General features: G+C 43.7%; 1 protein-coding gene across 1 annotated transcript; it reads left to right on the plus strand.

Annotated features, from left to right (window-relative positions):
* Positions 1 to 1,688: 1,688 nt before the first annotated feature.
* Positions 1,689 to 13,856, plus strand: gch1 (GTP cyclohydrolase 1; the record flags this gene model as incomplete). The annotated part of the gene is made up of 6 exons (XM_079555507.1): positions 1,689 to 2,010; positions 8,016 to 8,125; positions 10,685 to 10,740; positions 10,861 to 10,892; positions 10,965 to 11,049; positions 13,676 to 13,856. 6 exons carry the CDS (start codon positions 1,689 to 1,691, stop codon positions 13,800 to 13,802), a joined length of 732 nt encoding a protein of 243 aa, XP_079411633.1. The 3' UTR covers positions 13,803 to 13,856.
* Between the last annotated feature and the right edge of the window lie 1,971 nt (positions 13,857 to 15,827).

Raw genomic sequence — 15,827 nt, forward strand, 5'->3', positions numbered from 1 at the left:
AAGAACCGGAGAAGAGGAAATATCCGTGCGCCTCTACTCGACAACGCGACGCTGACCTGCTCCTGTGTGCGCGTTTAGTCCAAGAACACGGCTGCTGATTTACTGGAGACGAGAGGTGAGTTCGCTTTTTGTCCGAAGCTGTCACTTAATCAGCAGGTGGCGCTGTTAGGGTCAACGTGTTTGGTCTCATTAATATAAATTTTTATTTTGAACTAATCAGTAAGTGTTACAAAGTCCATTTGGGTAATCTGGGCTTCATTTCGTTTATGTGTCTTGTTTTCTTCTGCATTGGCTGAAAAGGGCAGCTTAATTGGCTACTTGTGGAAAAACTCCCGTCAGTTCGGCTTTACCCAAATCTAAACGCTTCTGGGATGTAGCGCCTGGCCAGTGTAATACCTAATTTAAAGGTCCTATATCATGCAAAATCGACTTTTTGGAGCTTTTAGCCATGTTCTTATGCTATTTCCTTATCAAAAACACCCCCAGAGTGGTTTGTGGCTTCATTCACGCAGCTCTCAGTAATCCTCCTGAATCCTGCTCTCTGAGGCTCCGCCCTCTCCTGGTGAACGACTGAGTGTTCAGTTGTGTCGTAGCAGCGGAACGGAAGTGCTCGACGTCTGTAATGTAATGTCTTAATTCTATGCTTGCGGCCTGATTTTAATTTGTAAAACAGCGTTTTCATTATTTCTGTCATAAGAGAGAAACAAAGAGAAAAAAAAAAGAAAAAAAAGAATTAAAAAAAAAGAAAGGATGTGCCCGAGGTGCTTCCAGGTCAGCTGTGGCCAAAACAAACACATCCCCTGAGCGTCTGAACAGACGTCATGTTTGCGCTGCAGCTGTGAAGATGGAGCTCGTTATAACTGGACACACCTGTTCTTTATTCTTAACTAACGATCATGTCACGGAGAAAAAGAAGCGCGTTTGGCTACGAGGACGAGGAGTTTATTCAACCTTTTTCAGGAAGAGGCCACTCAGCTGTTTTTTTTCTCCGGGATTCAGCGACTATCACCAAAATATTGTTTTTCTGTGACTGTCTCTGATGGATGTTTGGTGAACCTTCGCCAGAATCAAAGTGGATTAACTTTTATAACCAACGCGAGTCCCATAATGTAAACAGCGATGGACCAGAGGGTGAGTCAGTCCAAACGCGGGTTAGCTTGTGTGTTAGCATATTAGCATGTGTGTTAGCCATTTATGAAGCTGTGTTGCAGATGTCAACTCTGTATAACTGCATCGTGAAGCAATTTCACTTATTGCTGTTTATTTATATTACGGTAAAGTATGTGCGGAGAGAGGGGGCGGAGTTAACTGAATCGAAGCGTTTTGTCTTCCGGGTTTGAAAAATACCTCCAGAAAACACTTATATTTATCACAAAAATGAGTGCTCCATAGTGGGTACAATATATCATATACATGCCTATACTTAACTTTGGGATGGCTAAAATAGCATGATATAGGACCTTTAAAAGCTAAGACCTGCAGAAACTGTTGGTGGCTCTTGTTGATACTTGTGAAGGGTGAGAACACTCCGGTTCAGGTGGGGTTAAGAATCTTTAATCCAAGACCAAATTATTTGCCTTTTTTACCTTATTTTGTGAGTTTTTCAGCTGTAAAGATGCCGTAGATTTATTTTAGTCACTTGAGTGTTCTTTCTACTTTTGGAGGCGGTTCCTTCCGGCTGACTGAAGATGGAGCATGTGCAGCAGATCCAGGAGGAGCAGCAGCAGCAGCAGGTGGCAGAGGGGTCCCCGGACAAGGGCGGGGCAGTGAACGGGGGCCCGCCCGCTCCGACACGCCCTGAGGCTGGGGCCGCGGTGGAGGCCTGGCGGGAGGGGCGTACCCGCAGCCTGGAGGACAACGTCCAGAACCTGCCCTCCATCATGGAGGCCTACACCACCATCCTCCGCGGCCTGGGAGAGAACCCAGGCCGCCAGGGGCTGCTCAAGACCCCCCTGAGAGCCGCCACGGCCATGCAGTTCTTCACCAAGGGCTACCAGGAGGAGATCAGGCGTAAGAGCGGGCACTCGGGGAGGCTACTGCTCAAATGGGACTTTATTTTTATTTATTTATTGTTTTTTAATTTAATTGATTTAAAATTTTATGTAACTTAATTTTTTATTATTTAATTGAAATGTTATTAAATTTTAATTATTCACTTTAATTTACATATAATTATTTAATTAATTGAAATTTTATTATAATATTGAAATTGATATTAGTATTATTCTGAAACCGGCTGAGGTTTGTCCCTGTTAACCTGCACAGCGCCATCTGCTGTTCGTAGAGTGGCTCATGTTAAAAGCCTAATAACGCTCTTTTCTACAGGGCTTGAGAGCAGAAAGTGTTTCTTTTCAAATGGATGGGAGTAAATGTTGATACTGCAGTACAGATCTGTGCACAGCCCAGGCCTGGTCCTGGAGATGCAGAGTGAGGTGGATGAGGCTGTTTTGTTTCTAGCCCTTCAGGGAAGTGTTTTTTTATTTTTTTATTGCAAACACTTCAGTCAATCCTGTAAATCCAGTTTGAGTCAAAGTCTCGGATCTCGACTGAACCGGTTCAGTCACAAACATTTAACAGTTTACTTCCTGCTTTTACTCCATTTCTATAAAGGCTCAAGTCAGTTTGTTTTTGACCCTTTCGATGAACACTCGCAATACTTTTGGCCATGTTTTCCAGATTTCTTTAAAGTATTGAAAGCTAAGGATGACTCTAATGGCTGCAGTTTTTGCACTTGAAGAAACAAACCTTTGAGGAGAAGCATCTGCGCTTCACATTTTAGGAAATACTTTAGTGAAATGTGCAGTTTAGTTTTTGGACTAAAAGGAAGTCCTGGTTAGACTGTTCTACAGCAAATACTTCAGTACTTTCACCACAGTAATCTGACTGAGCTACTTTGTACTCTTATTGGAGTCATCTTTGGACAGTAGTATCTGTGTTTTACCAGAGTAAAGTAGCAGCGAAGCGACGGCTCCACATGCTTCACGTGTTTTTGCCGAGTCATGCTGAGTCGTGACGAGGGTGGGCACATCTGGACCCGTTTAACCGCAGTAAAACATGAGGTCGACTTGAAGTTTCCATAATTGTGCTGTGATGCTTCATGTATCGCACATTGAACTTTTTTTTTTTCATAGATTTAATTATTGTAAAACTAGGTATTTTTTGAGCAACCAATCTCTCGTTTATGCTTCATAAACCTGGATTTTAGTACAAAACGTTTTGTCTTTCCACATGTGTGGATGTTCCTGATTTTCCTCAGCTCCTAAATGTTGTTTTCCTCTTGTGACGGTCTCGCTCTGACAGGGGTGTTTGCAGAGGGCAGTGAGGCAGAGGTTGCTGGTTCGATCTCCACTGACCGAAGTGAAAACACATGTCTGTGGAGCTGCGCTCTGATTGGCCTCTGCTTCCCAGCTCACGATTGGCCGATCAGTTTCCTCCCTCAGTCCAGGCTGTTGGCGCGCACGAGGGAGGGGTGTGCACGTCAGAGTGAGATCAGTCAGAACCGTGACTTCATTTTGCATTTGAAATGTTAACAATCTGGGTAAAGCAAACTGGAGAGAATGTGATGTCTGGTGCTGTTGGTTTGTGAAATATGACCCAGGTTAAAATCTGATTATGTAGCCGTAATATTAGTTAAAACACTAGCGTTGTGGGAGCTTGGACACACACATACTACATAGTGGTATGTGTGTGTAGTACTTCAGATTATTCTGTTTTCAAAGTAAAGCTAGAATGGACTCGTACTCCATTTTACTGTAAGAATAATGAACGCGCTAATATTGAAATTGAGTTTCTCACACTAAGTGCCATTTCTTTTTGTAATAAAAAAATCGCTGTAAAGGTGCAGGAGGACGGGAGGGCATCGACGCAGCAGGATATTGGTTCGGAGAGTGTTTATTGCGTTTGCTTTATCAGGTTGAATCGGCTTAATTTCCTGTCTTTATCAGAGCGGCAGACGCTCGGGGCTCTGCTGAGCGCCTTTATGAGCTCATGCTGTTTGCTTTACATTTGTTTCTGATTTGGCTGTCAGTCGTGCCTTTTTTAACTTGACTAAACTGATCTAATCAGCATCTTGACTTAAAGGGGGGTATTATGCAAAATCGACTTTTTCAAGCTTTACATCATGTTATTATGTCATTCCCTCATTAAAAAACATGGCTGAAGTGTTGCCTTGGCACATTCACGTATTTTTGAGTAATCTGTAAAAACTCTGATGGCGGCCATTTTAGGGATAGGTTTGCCTGAGTCCTCCTAGGAACGCCCCCACCTCCTGGAGACGCCCCCGAGCTTTCATCACCAGCCGAGTAACCAACCACTGCCCCTCAGCAGAACCCCCTCCCCGCAGTGTCCAGCCCTAAGATGTAAACAGAGTCATCATGGAGGATTAGCTTCATGTGTTGTGAACCGGGGCTACAGCAGACTTTTACAAAGACACACATCAGTGTTTCTGTTACCGAAACACCCAGGATTAAAACCGGTGACAAGAACACTTATTTTCATTTATTTGGGAATGTCTTTGGGCCTTGATGATGGCTGCAATAACAGCAGCAAGTCTTTTGGGGTTTGACTCTACAAGATTTGCACATGTAGAGACTGACATTTTAGCCCATTCCTCTTTACAAAACAACTCAAGCTCTGTCACATTAGAAGGAGAGCGTTTGTGAGCAGTTTTCACATTATTCCACAGATTTTCAATAGGATTTAGGTCAGGACTTTGACTGGGCCATTCTAACACATTAATATGTTTTTATTGAACCATTCCATTGAAGATTTAGCTTTGTGTTTAGGGTCATTGTCCTGCTGAAGGTGAATCTCAGTTCTCTTGTGACTCCAGCAGGTTTTCCTCCAAAATGTCCCTGTATTTGGCTCCATCCATCTTCACAACTATTCTTACAATCTCCCCAGTCCCCGCTGAGGAAAAGCAGCCCCACAGCATGATGCCCCCCTGTATATTTGACACTGGGGATGGTGCACTCAGGACGATGAGTAGTGTCAGGTTTGCTCCATACATAACGTTTTGCATTTGGGCCAAAAAGTTCAATTTTTGTCTCATCTGACCAAAGCTCCTTCTTCCACATGGAGCTGTGTCCTCCATATGACTTCTAGCAAACTTCAAACGGGATTTCTTATGGCCTCCTTTCAATAATGGCTTTCTTCTTCCACTCGTCCATGAAGGCCAGATTAGTGTAGATACGACTTATAGTTGTCCCATGTCCAGATTCCCCCAGCTCAGCGGCAGGACTTCACAGTTCCTCCAGAGTTATCCTGGGGCACTTGGTTGCCTTTCTGACCAGTGCTGTCTTTGTTTGGTCTGTTAGTTTAGGTGAACGACCGTGTTCTCAGTGGTGCTATACTCTTTCCATTTCTGAATGATGGATTGAACAGTTGCTCCGGGAGATGTTTAAATCTTGGGAAATCTTTGTATAACTTAACGCTGCTTTAAACTTCTCCACAGCTTTATCCCTGACCTCTCTGGTGCTCCTTGGCCTTCATGATGTTGTTTAGTGACCGATACACTCCGATCACAGCTCTGAGGGCCTAAAAGAACAGCTGTAATTATACTGAGAGTAGATTACACACAGGTGGCCTCTATTTAATGGTTAGGCCAAGGAGTGAACATTCTGGAGTCATTAGGAATGTTATAAAGGTGATTTAATGCACTCAGAAAAGTGAAAAGTAGGGCGTGCATAAGTATTCATACAGCATTTTCTATTTTTTGAAAAATAACGGAATCATGTATCATTTTGCTTTCACTTCACAGTTGTCTGTTACTTGTGTGTGAACGTTCAGTAAAAAAATCAAAATAAAATCTTTATGTTTAGGGTTGTAAACATGACAAAATGTGCAAAAGTCCAAGGTGTATGAATACTTTTGAGAAGCACTGTATTAGATATGGCTCCGTCTCCGAGCACCAGGATATCTCTGGCCTTGACACTTGCCACACTTTTCTTTGTTTTGACTTCATGTCCTCTATTTCTCTCTGATTTTCTCTGTTTGTTACACTCATCTTTTGAGAGAGGTGAGAATCTGTTTGTTAACTTTATTCCAGGTTCATTTTTGCTAGTATGTTGTCTTTGCTTTGGCCTGGCACCAAGTTTTGGGAACGTTACGGTATCGTCTAGCTTTAGGTTGCAAGTATCAGTTTTTCCAGTCTTCTTACCGTGTTCCACAGGGAGTGTGTTATTAAGTCCTTTATCCATCTCAAAGGCGAAAATTTTGTCCCGCAGTAAAATAATTTCTTGTTGATAAATCCGACAGCTTTCACAAGAACATGTTTGCGTTACTCCCTCAGCCATGTTGATAAGACTGTCGTCGCTGGTCCAGATGAGTTGTAAAAAAAAGGCATAAAATGATTTTAAAAAAAATATTTAAAAAGTCTTGGCTCACTTAGAAGAAAATAAAATCATATCTGTGTGACATGTGCCAAAAAAAAAAAAGATTAAAAAAGCGAATAAAGAGGCAAGCAGAGACACGTCTGCACCCTCTCAGAGCACCTAAAATCTTTATGTTTAGGGTTGTAAACATGACAAAATGTGCAAAAGTCCAAGGTGTATGAATACTTTCGAGAGGCACTGTACTTCAAGCAGCCTTTACATGATCACACAATGAGCCTGCAATGAGCCTGGCTTTACTCATTTGTGGTTCAATGCAGACTTTTCATCAACAATGAGCTGTAGTATAACAAGCTAACGGGGTAACCTCGAATAACCATTGTCCACCTGCACAGATAATGTCCGTATGGCAATCATGGCAGTAGAAAAGCCTCCAAACAGCAGTTATTTTTCAGGCAAAAGCTCCTTCGCGTGAGGTGTGGAAGTTCATCTCCAAAATCACTTTCCGGGTCAGACGCTGGATCAAATCATATCCTGTGTGGCCATTGTTCACAAATTGATAAAGTGTAACTCCTTTCCAACAGTAAAAATTAAAATGCACCGAAAATCGATAGTAGTTTCAATACTGTGGAGAAAACGAGCGGAGTGTTGTGATGATGCCACAGACAGCGTGTGGACGGGGCGTGTCTGAAAGGGTCAGAGGTTCTTAAAGAGACAGAGGCCTATTTCAAGACATTCACTACAGCCATTTTGAGAGAGCAATTTTCTACAAGGCAGTTATTTTAATTTACTGCATTTACAGACCAACAGAAGGTTGCGTCATCATTGTAGTGTGATATAGACTGGTGCTATGTGACTGAAAAAAGCATAATACCCCCTCTTTAAATGGTCTTAAGCCCATGACTAATTTAGTCTTTATTAAATCTTTAATACTCGACTGCATCTAAACTTTGCATTTCTAATTGGTATAATCGTGTCATTTTAGTCCTACATCGACAAAATGTTCCTGTGGCAGTTAGGCTCTTTTTTTTTTTGTCAAATTCTAGGCAGGAATAATATTGGGCTGAAATTATGACACCATATTTTGAGCGAACACTGCCCTGAGGCTCCTCACCTGAGAGTCTTAAAGTCTATTTTCTCAAGACGACAAATTGAAGGCGACCTCTGCAGTCTCTGGGTCAGTCTGCCCTGGCACATAAAGCTCTCGCGGTCCTACCACCGAACACATCAATGGTGATGTGATAGAACAGCTCTCCAACGATTCAAACCTGAGCTCGGTTGAGGGGAAAAAAGATCTGGTTCAATCAATTTTACCCCGAACTCCCCAGAACAAACACAAGAATCAGCCCAACAATGGAGCAGGCCACACAAGTGAAAGCTTTCTGCTCAAGTCAACGCTGAATGCATTTGATCATCCGTCCCATTGTGACTTCAGTTTAACGTTTATCAATCGAGTCTTGGGTATTTGGCTGGCATATTCATTGTGTTTAAAGATTTTTTTGAACGGCTCCCAGTAAACCCTAGCACTAATGTACAATAGGTTAAACCTCTGGCCAGGTGTGTCATCCTATTAGCCCGGCTCCACATCTGGAGATGGGTCCCTGGGTGTCGGCCTACATTGGCTGCCCACTGCTCCTACAGGTCGCCCCGCACTCACCTTGACCTTACTGTGTGTACTCTGTGCAGATGTGATGAACGACGCCATCTTCGACGAGGATCATGATGAGATGGTGATCGTCAAAGACATCGACATGTTCTCCATGTGTGAACACCACCTGGTGCCCTTTTACGGACGAGTAAGTGCCTTCAGCACTGTTTCCGTTTGAGTAACGCAAGCCTAGGCTGTGTCCGAATGTCCACTCTGAATACTGTTGCATGTTGATGAATAAAGCACATAAATGTAACCTGTAGGACAGTGGCTAACATTAGTGCTAACCTTTAGCTTGAGTGGCTAAGTGATGGATAGCACCCCTCTCATGCTGCGTCCACACCAGACGCGGCCGGCGCCTCCAAAGCGTCAGGTGTACATTGTAAATACATGGAGGACGCACCTCGGGGGGGGTGCGTCCTCCATGTATTCAAAACGCGCCGCCTCCTGTGCGGCGCGTTTTGAAGCTTTTCGCGCTTGGTGAGCTTTTGAGTTGGGAAATGTTGAACTTTTTGGAGAAAGTCGCGAGCGTCGACCAATCAGGAGCTTTTCTCCCACGGTGACGTACGTTGTAGCTGAGCCAGCGGGCAGATCTTATACCGGCCCACAGAAGTCAACAAGTCACAAGTCACGGAGGTTTAGCTTCATTGTGAACCGGAGCTACAGCAGCTCTGGGACTTTTACAAAGACACATCAGTGTTTCTTTATCTAAACACCAGGATTATAAGCGCCGACAAGAAAACTTATTTCAGTGGCTGAATCTGCGCTGGGAATGTGTTTGGGCCTCGAGGATGCCTTTTGTAGCATTACCACTGGAGAAAGCTAATGCTAAGCTAAACCTCCGGTCCTCACGTGAAAACAAGAAATATGCACAAATAAAGTCAATAAAGAACAATGATCACACACTGGGCTGGGCTGATGTTGTAGTTTGTTACTCACATCATCTACAATCCGCTTCCGGGAGAAAACCATAGCTTGCTAGCTCAGCTAGCTCGCATTGAGCTCCGGTGAAAACAAGCATTATGCCATTAACGTCAATGAAGCCGTAACGACATAGAGCAGCTTTATGACGATCACACACTGAGCCGGCCTTCTCGCATTTGTGGTTTATTGCAGACCAGGGCTGGACTGGCAGAAAAAATCGTCCCGGGACTTTTGGGTCAAGACCGGCCCTCTAAAGAAAACGGTCATATTCAATGCGATGGTGATGAGCAAAACAATAAGCCCTTGGCTTGAACTAAAACAGTTTAAGCTACGAATCGAGGACAATAGCTGCATGTTGTTTCTGCCGAATTCAAGCTAACACCTCAAGCACTCAACACTTTAATCTTAAAAGCGTAAGCGTAAAATAACAATCTTAAAATGTGCGTTCCGTTAATGAAGTTCCACTCGCGACTGCAACACAAATAAATTTCTCAAAACCAACCAAATGATCCCACTGTAGATGAAGATGAAGTGGTAAAACTCACCACGGAGTTAGAGAGGTGTGGAGTGAGAATAGAAGTCCCAAAAAGGACAAACATTGTAAATCCTTTCAATGGAAACTAGAAGATTTCCAAACTGCACTGACGACGAGCATGCACTTCTCGGGCCTCGGGGAAGGCCTTGGGCACGCTGGAGGGACTATGTCTCTATGTCTGGCCTGGTGTCGCCTCGGGGTCCCCCCAGAACAGCTGGAGGAGGTGTGTGTGGATCGGGAAGTCTGGGGGATGGATGGATGGATGGATGGATGGATGGATGGATGGATGGATAAAAAATAGAGGTCTAAGGTTCCGTGGGTCCTGGAGGGTGTTACAATAAACTATTTCTTCTTGTATTCGCAATGTGAGGGGCATGAGTGTTATGTCCCAGAGGCCCATTGCTCATTATGCGAGATTATCTGTGAACCACAACTCAAGAAAGCGCCACCAGCAGGGTATAAAAGGCATCACATCCCTCTATTAGAAGAGTTGTGTAATTGCATCTATGTAATGATAGAGATTCTAATGGCTTTTCTCACTAATTGTGGGCCGGTGAAAGGTATTACGGGCCTTATCTTGATCTGCCTGGCCCAACCGGCCAAAAGTACATCGGACCACTGGGAAAACTCCCGAATCTCCCGATGGCCAGTCCAGCCCTGTTGCAGACTTTTAATCAACAAAGTGCTGTAGCAGGAGCTACTTCCAAGATGGCTACAAACAGACTCTGAGCTGACGCACGGCCAGAGCGTCTGACGCTCGGTGACATTTGTGACAAGCGTCTGACTTTAGTAGCACAAGCGTCCAACTACAGGCTTTAGGCGCGTTTTTGACGCCCAAAACGCGTCTGGTGTGGACGCAGCATCAGGCCAAAAGGCAACAATCATCTGAATTAACTTTGAAATCGAGTCTTCCTGGAGTTTTGTGACTTGTGGTTGGAGTCACTTGGTCTACTACTTAGTGGAAGAGGGTCAGGGGTAGACGTTCTGCCAAATTCTGATTTGATAAAGCAATGTAGATCCTTGTCAAGTTTTGATTTACTGTTTTAAAACAAGACACAGTCCATGTCTCTGAACCATAGAAAAGCCACTGGGCACTTTTGCGCCACCTTTGTTTCTCGTTTAATACTTCGACAGATCATAAAAGACTCTGGCTGATGACGTCTTCAGAATATTGTCCCACACTCGGTTTTAAATTCTGCTTTCTTTCTGCTTGTGCACTTAACGAAACGGTCTCCTCTCCATCTGCAGGTCCACATCGGATACCTGCCCAACAAGCGGGTCCTGGGCCTCAGCAAACTGGCCAGGTAAGACTGGTCCGGGTTTGGAGCTCCTGTAAGCTCCTTATCCTGTTGTGATCCTCTGACACTTAATACAAGATTAACTTCAAGAAACGGGTCAGTCACATGTTTTTATTTCCTTTTCAGGATTGTGGAGATCTACAGCCGACGCCTACAAGGTATTACACCAGCAGAGTCGTTATCTTCTCCTCTTGCTGTGGCAGAGTGGTTAACCCTGTGTATGTGTTCAGTCCAGGAGCGTCTGACCAAGCAGATCGCGTTGGCCATCACTGAGGCGCTGAAGCCGTCGGGCGTTGGCGTCGTCGTTGAGGCCACGTAAGTCTGTATGAGGAAATGCCATCAGAGGAGCCGTCTGCACCGGGAGCCACAGCCACAGGGCACCACCACCGGACACCCAGCGGAGGTGCAGCAGAAACACCACACCTCCATCCGGGCACCCAGAGGACAGTGCCCACACAGCCACAGCCGACCACGGCTCCCGGGGCAGAGGACCCCCTCAGAGGAAACACTGGACATTCTAAAAATGCAAAACTGCAATATGCAAATAACAACATTAGAATAATAAAAACATATATATATATATAAATTATAAAAAATAATTATCTTATTATACTAGTTTTTATTTAGTTTTATATATATATAAAACTAAAACTATAAACATAAATAATAATAAAAACAACTGAATGAACAAGTAAACTGATGTCAGTTAAAAGCTAAACTAAATCCTCCTGATGACATCACCAAGAGGGAACATACACAGATTAAAAAGCACTGGGCCTAAAATCGAACCCTGGGGCACACCACATGTGATTTTATGGACCTTACAGGAGCAAGTATCCACACTTGCAATGAACGTCCTGTCTGTGAGGTAGGAAGTAAACCATTTGTGTGCAGCACCAGAGAGGCCGATGTGTTTTAAACGAGTTAAAAGAATAGTGTGGTCGACTGTATCAAAGGCAGCGCTCAGATCCAGAAGAACCAACACTGTCAACTTTTAAGAATCATAATTTAATCTAAAATCATTTAAAAATACTCCTGTGGAGCATCCGGCCCTGATTATGCAACTGCTCCACGAGTCAATGGTCAACATCAGCTGGCGATATTTGTATTTAACAATGTCAGTTATTGGCCGATAAAAGCAGATATTGATGGAGTCTGCTCAACTTCCTTGGCCTCAGGAGCTGAAAATCGGTCACTTAATCCATTAAACAGAATCTGAGTCGCCATCTCAGAGTTCCTCAGTCTTGGAATTTGCTGAATTTTGTCTTTCAAATGAGATCCCTACTTAAGGTTGACTGGCGACAGCATGTACACACTGACTGAAGCGCCCCCTGCTTGACACATTTTACAGTTTAGAAGCTTCATTAACAGGAGACATTTGGAAAAAAAATATTGGCCGTGTATATCGGCATCAGCCTAAGAAAAACCCACATCGGTCGACCGAGACTAAATGATCAAACGTCTGGGCTGAAAAAACGCTCGCAGCACCACACTGGTTATGGTTGACTTTACATAGATTCCACCTGTGCATGGTTTAATTCTGAATATTCTCCCTCAGTCACATGTTCAGTGGGGCCACGACTCTCCTGAAAAAGTCTTGATCCTGGTTAAATAAAGGTCAATAAAATGCATTGTGATGGTATTTTAATACAGAGTCTTCCTCTCCCAGGCACATGTGCATGGTGATAGTACTTTAATACAGAGTCTTCCTCTCCCAGGCACATGTGTATGGTGATAGTATTTTAATACAGAGTCTTCCTCTCCCAGGCACATGTGCATGGTGATAGTACTTTAATACAGAGTCTTCCTCTCCCAGGCACATGTGCATGGTGATAGTACTTTAATACAGAGTCTTCCTCTCCCAGGCACATGTGTATGGTGATAGTACTTTAATACAGAGTCTTCCTCTCCCAGGCACATGTGCATGGTGATAGTATTTTAATACAGAGTCTTCCTCTCCCAGGCACATGTGTATGGTGATAGTATTTTAATCCAGAGTCTTCCTCTCCCAGGCACATGTGTATGGTGATAGTATTTTAATTCAGAGTCTTCCTCTCCCAGGCACATGTGTATGGTGATAGTATTTTAATCCAGAGTCTTCCTCTCCCAGACACATGTGTATGGTGATAGTACTTTAATACAGAGTCTTCTTCTCCCAGGCACATGTGTATGGTGATAGTATTTTAATCCAGAGTCTTCCTCTCCCAGGCACATGTGTATGGTGATGGTATTTTAATCCAGAGTCTTCTTCTCCCAGGCACATGTGTATGGTGATAGTATTTTAATACAGAGTCTTCCTCTCCCAGACACATGTGGATGGTGATAGTATTTTAATCCAGAGTCTTCCTCTCCCAGGCACATGTGCATGGTGATAGTATTTTAATACAGAGTCTTCCTCTCCCAGACACATGTGTATGGTGATGGTATTTTAATACAGAGTCTTCCTCTCCCAGACACATGTGTATGGTGATAGTATTTTAATACAGAGTCTTCCTCTCCCAGACACATGTGTATGGTGATAGTATTTTAATACAGAGTCTTCCTCTCCCAGGCACATGTGTATGGTGATAGTACTTTAATACAGAGTCTTCTTCTCCCAGGCACATGTGTATGGTGATAGTATTTTAATACAGAGTCTTCCTCTCCCAGGCACATGTGCATGGTGATAGTATTTTAATACAGTCTTCCTCTCCCAGGCACATGTTCATGGTGATAGTATTTTAATACAGAGTCTTCCTCTCCCAAGCACATGTGTATGGTGATGGTATTTTAATACAGAGTCTTCCTCTCCCAGGCACATGTGTATGGTGATAGTATTTTAATACAGAGTCTTCCTCTCCCAGGCACATGTGTATGGTGATAGTATTTTAATACAGAGTCTTCCTCTCCCAGGCACATGTGTATGGTGATAGTATTTTAATACAGAGTCTTCCTCTCCCAGGCACATGTGTATGGTGATGCGCGGCGTGCAGAAGATGAATTCGAAGACTGTGACCAGTACGATGCTTGGAGTCTTCAGAGAAGATCCAAAAACCAGAGACGAGTTCCTCACCCTGATCCGGACCTAGACCCTGACCGGCCCCCCTCCCCCCCCGGACCTGCCTCAGCCTGTCGGAGTGTGGACTTTGGTCTCGTATAAATGTAACTGAGTAAATGTGTTGGTCCCAGTGGAGCCTGCTCGTGTCAGCCGTTAACACCTCAGTCCAGTCGTACTGATACTAAAGTTTTTAAACCTGAGCCGGTCCAGCCTCCAGCAGTCACTCTGATCACAGATGAACATTTGTCTCAGAAGATGGCGCCATTTCACTAATTTTAATGTAACTTTTTTTTTAATATATACTCTGGGGCGACTCTTGGCAGCTCGCAAACACGTCTGAGAAGGGGCTTGTGGAGAGGCTGGACCGGCCCTGGACCGGCCCTGGACCGGCAGAGGTCCAGAGCAGTGTTTGAGTCCACAGTCCAGTCGGAGTTTGTTTAACTGGTTCTCTCCCTGTGGTGGGAGGGGCAGGTGTGTATTCGACTGTACGTGTGCCTGTAACAGTATTTTAGTATTTGTTTTATAACGTGCACATGAAGGCTGTGTTTGTGCACGTGTCATTGTGGCCTTCTTTTTACTCATATGAAGTGTGGTGTTTTTACTCATGAAGTGTATTTTTAAATCTTTAATCTACATTGTTTTTAAACTCTTGGTAAAACTAGAACCTTCTGAAAGTTTCTGCTTCAGTGGTTGTCTTTGAACGAGCCTGACTCGCGTGACGATATGTCCTTGTATTTCAGCTTTCCCCGAGGGCCAGACAATTTGCAAATTTGATTGTTTAAAACTATTCTCCAATAGACTAATTGCCTAAACGTATTAAAACCACAAAATGGCAGCAGTTAATTGTTAAACATTGTCTTTCCCTCTTGGATAACGCATATCGAGCTTTGACTTCAGTCCCCAGGCCTTAGTTTGCCCGTGCCTGAGTCGGAGTCGAATCCTATTGTGGTACTTATGGTCAACATGTTGGCTTGGTTTTTGGTTGTACAGTCCTGGTCAAAAGTTAAACACCAGTTTAAAAGTGGAAACTTCAAGTTTTACATGGTTGGATCTTAAAGGGGGGTATTATGCAAAATGGACTTTTTCAAGCTTTCCATCATGTTATTATGTCATTCCCTCATTAAAAACGTGCCTGAAGTGTTGCCTTGGCACATTCACGTATCTTTGAGTAATCTGTAACAACTCTGAAGGCGGCCATTTTAGGGATAGGTTTGCCTGAGTCCTCCTAGGAACGCCCCCACCTCCTGGAGACGCCTCCGAGCTTTCGTCACCAGCCGAGTAACCAACCACTGCTCCTCAGCAGAACCCCCTCCCCACTGATGCCACAGACAGCATGTGGAGGGGGCGTGTCGGAAAGGGTCAGAGGTTCTTAAAGAGACAGAGGCCTATTTCAAGACATTCACTACAGCCATTTTGAGAGAGCCATTTTATACAAGGCAGTTATTCTAATTTACTGCATTTACAGACCAACAGAAGGTTTGGTCATCATTGTAGTGTGATATAGACTGGTGCTATGTGATTGAAAAAAAGCATAATACCCCCTCTTTAACAAGATTCCAAGTAGAACTTTCATGTGTAACAAGGGAGTGAGAGAGTTTATTTCCAATAAAAGCTACTCAACCACTTTCAATAAAAGCTTTACAAAAAAATGTCTCCCATTTCTTGCGACTTTAAGATTCAACCATGCAAACTGTGAATTTTTCAAATGGTCTTAAACTTTTGATCAGGACTATCTCCAACGGCTGGATCTATCTACATGAAACTCAAGTCCATCGTCTTCTCTCAGCACATTAAGTCTGAAAGAAGGCGTTCTCAATGAGTCAGGTTTTTAAATCCAATCACTTCATGACGATCAGGGAAAACATTTGAACTAAGCTTTCCAAAATTGTTCCACCCCCCTCCCTTTCAATCATAACATCAACCTATTACATCAAATCCAGGAGCGGACTGGGACTGAAAAACAGCCCTGGACTCTGACCAGCCTGACCCAAATTACCACCCGCCTTAAGATTAACGAGTGCATTTTCCCCAGTTCGGCTTTTTATTAACATTTTTT

This window comes from Gobius niger, assembly GCF_951799975.1.
Source record: "Gobius niger genome assembly, chromosome: 4".
In the NCBI taxonomy this organism is placed as follows: Eukaryota; Metazoa; Chordata; class Actinopteri; order Gobiiformes; family Gobiidae; genus Gobius; species Gobius niger.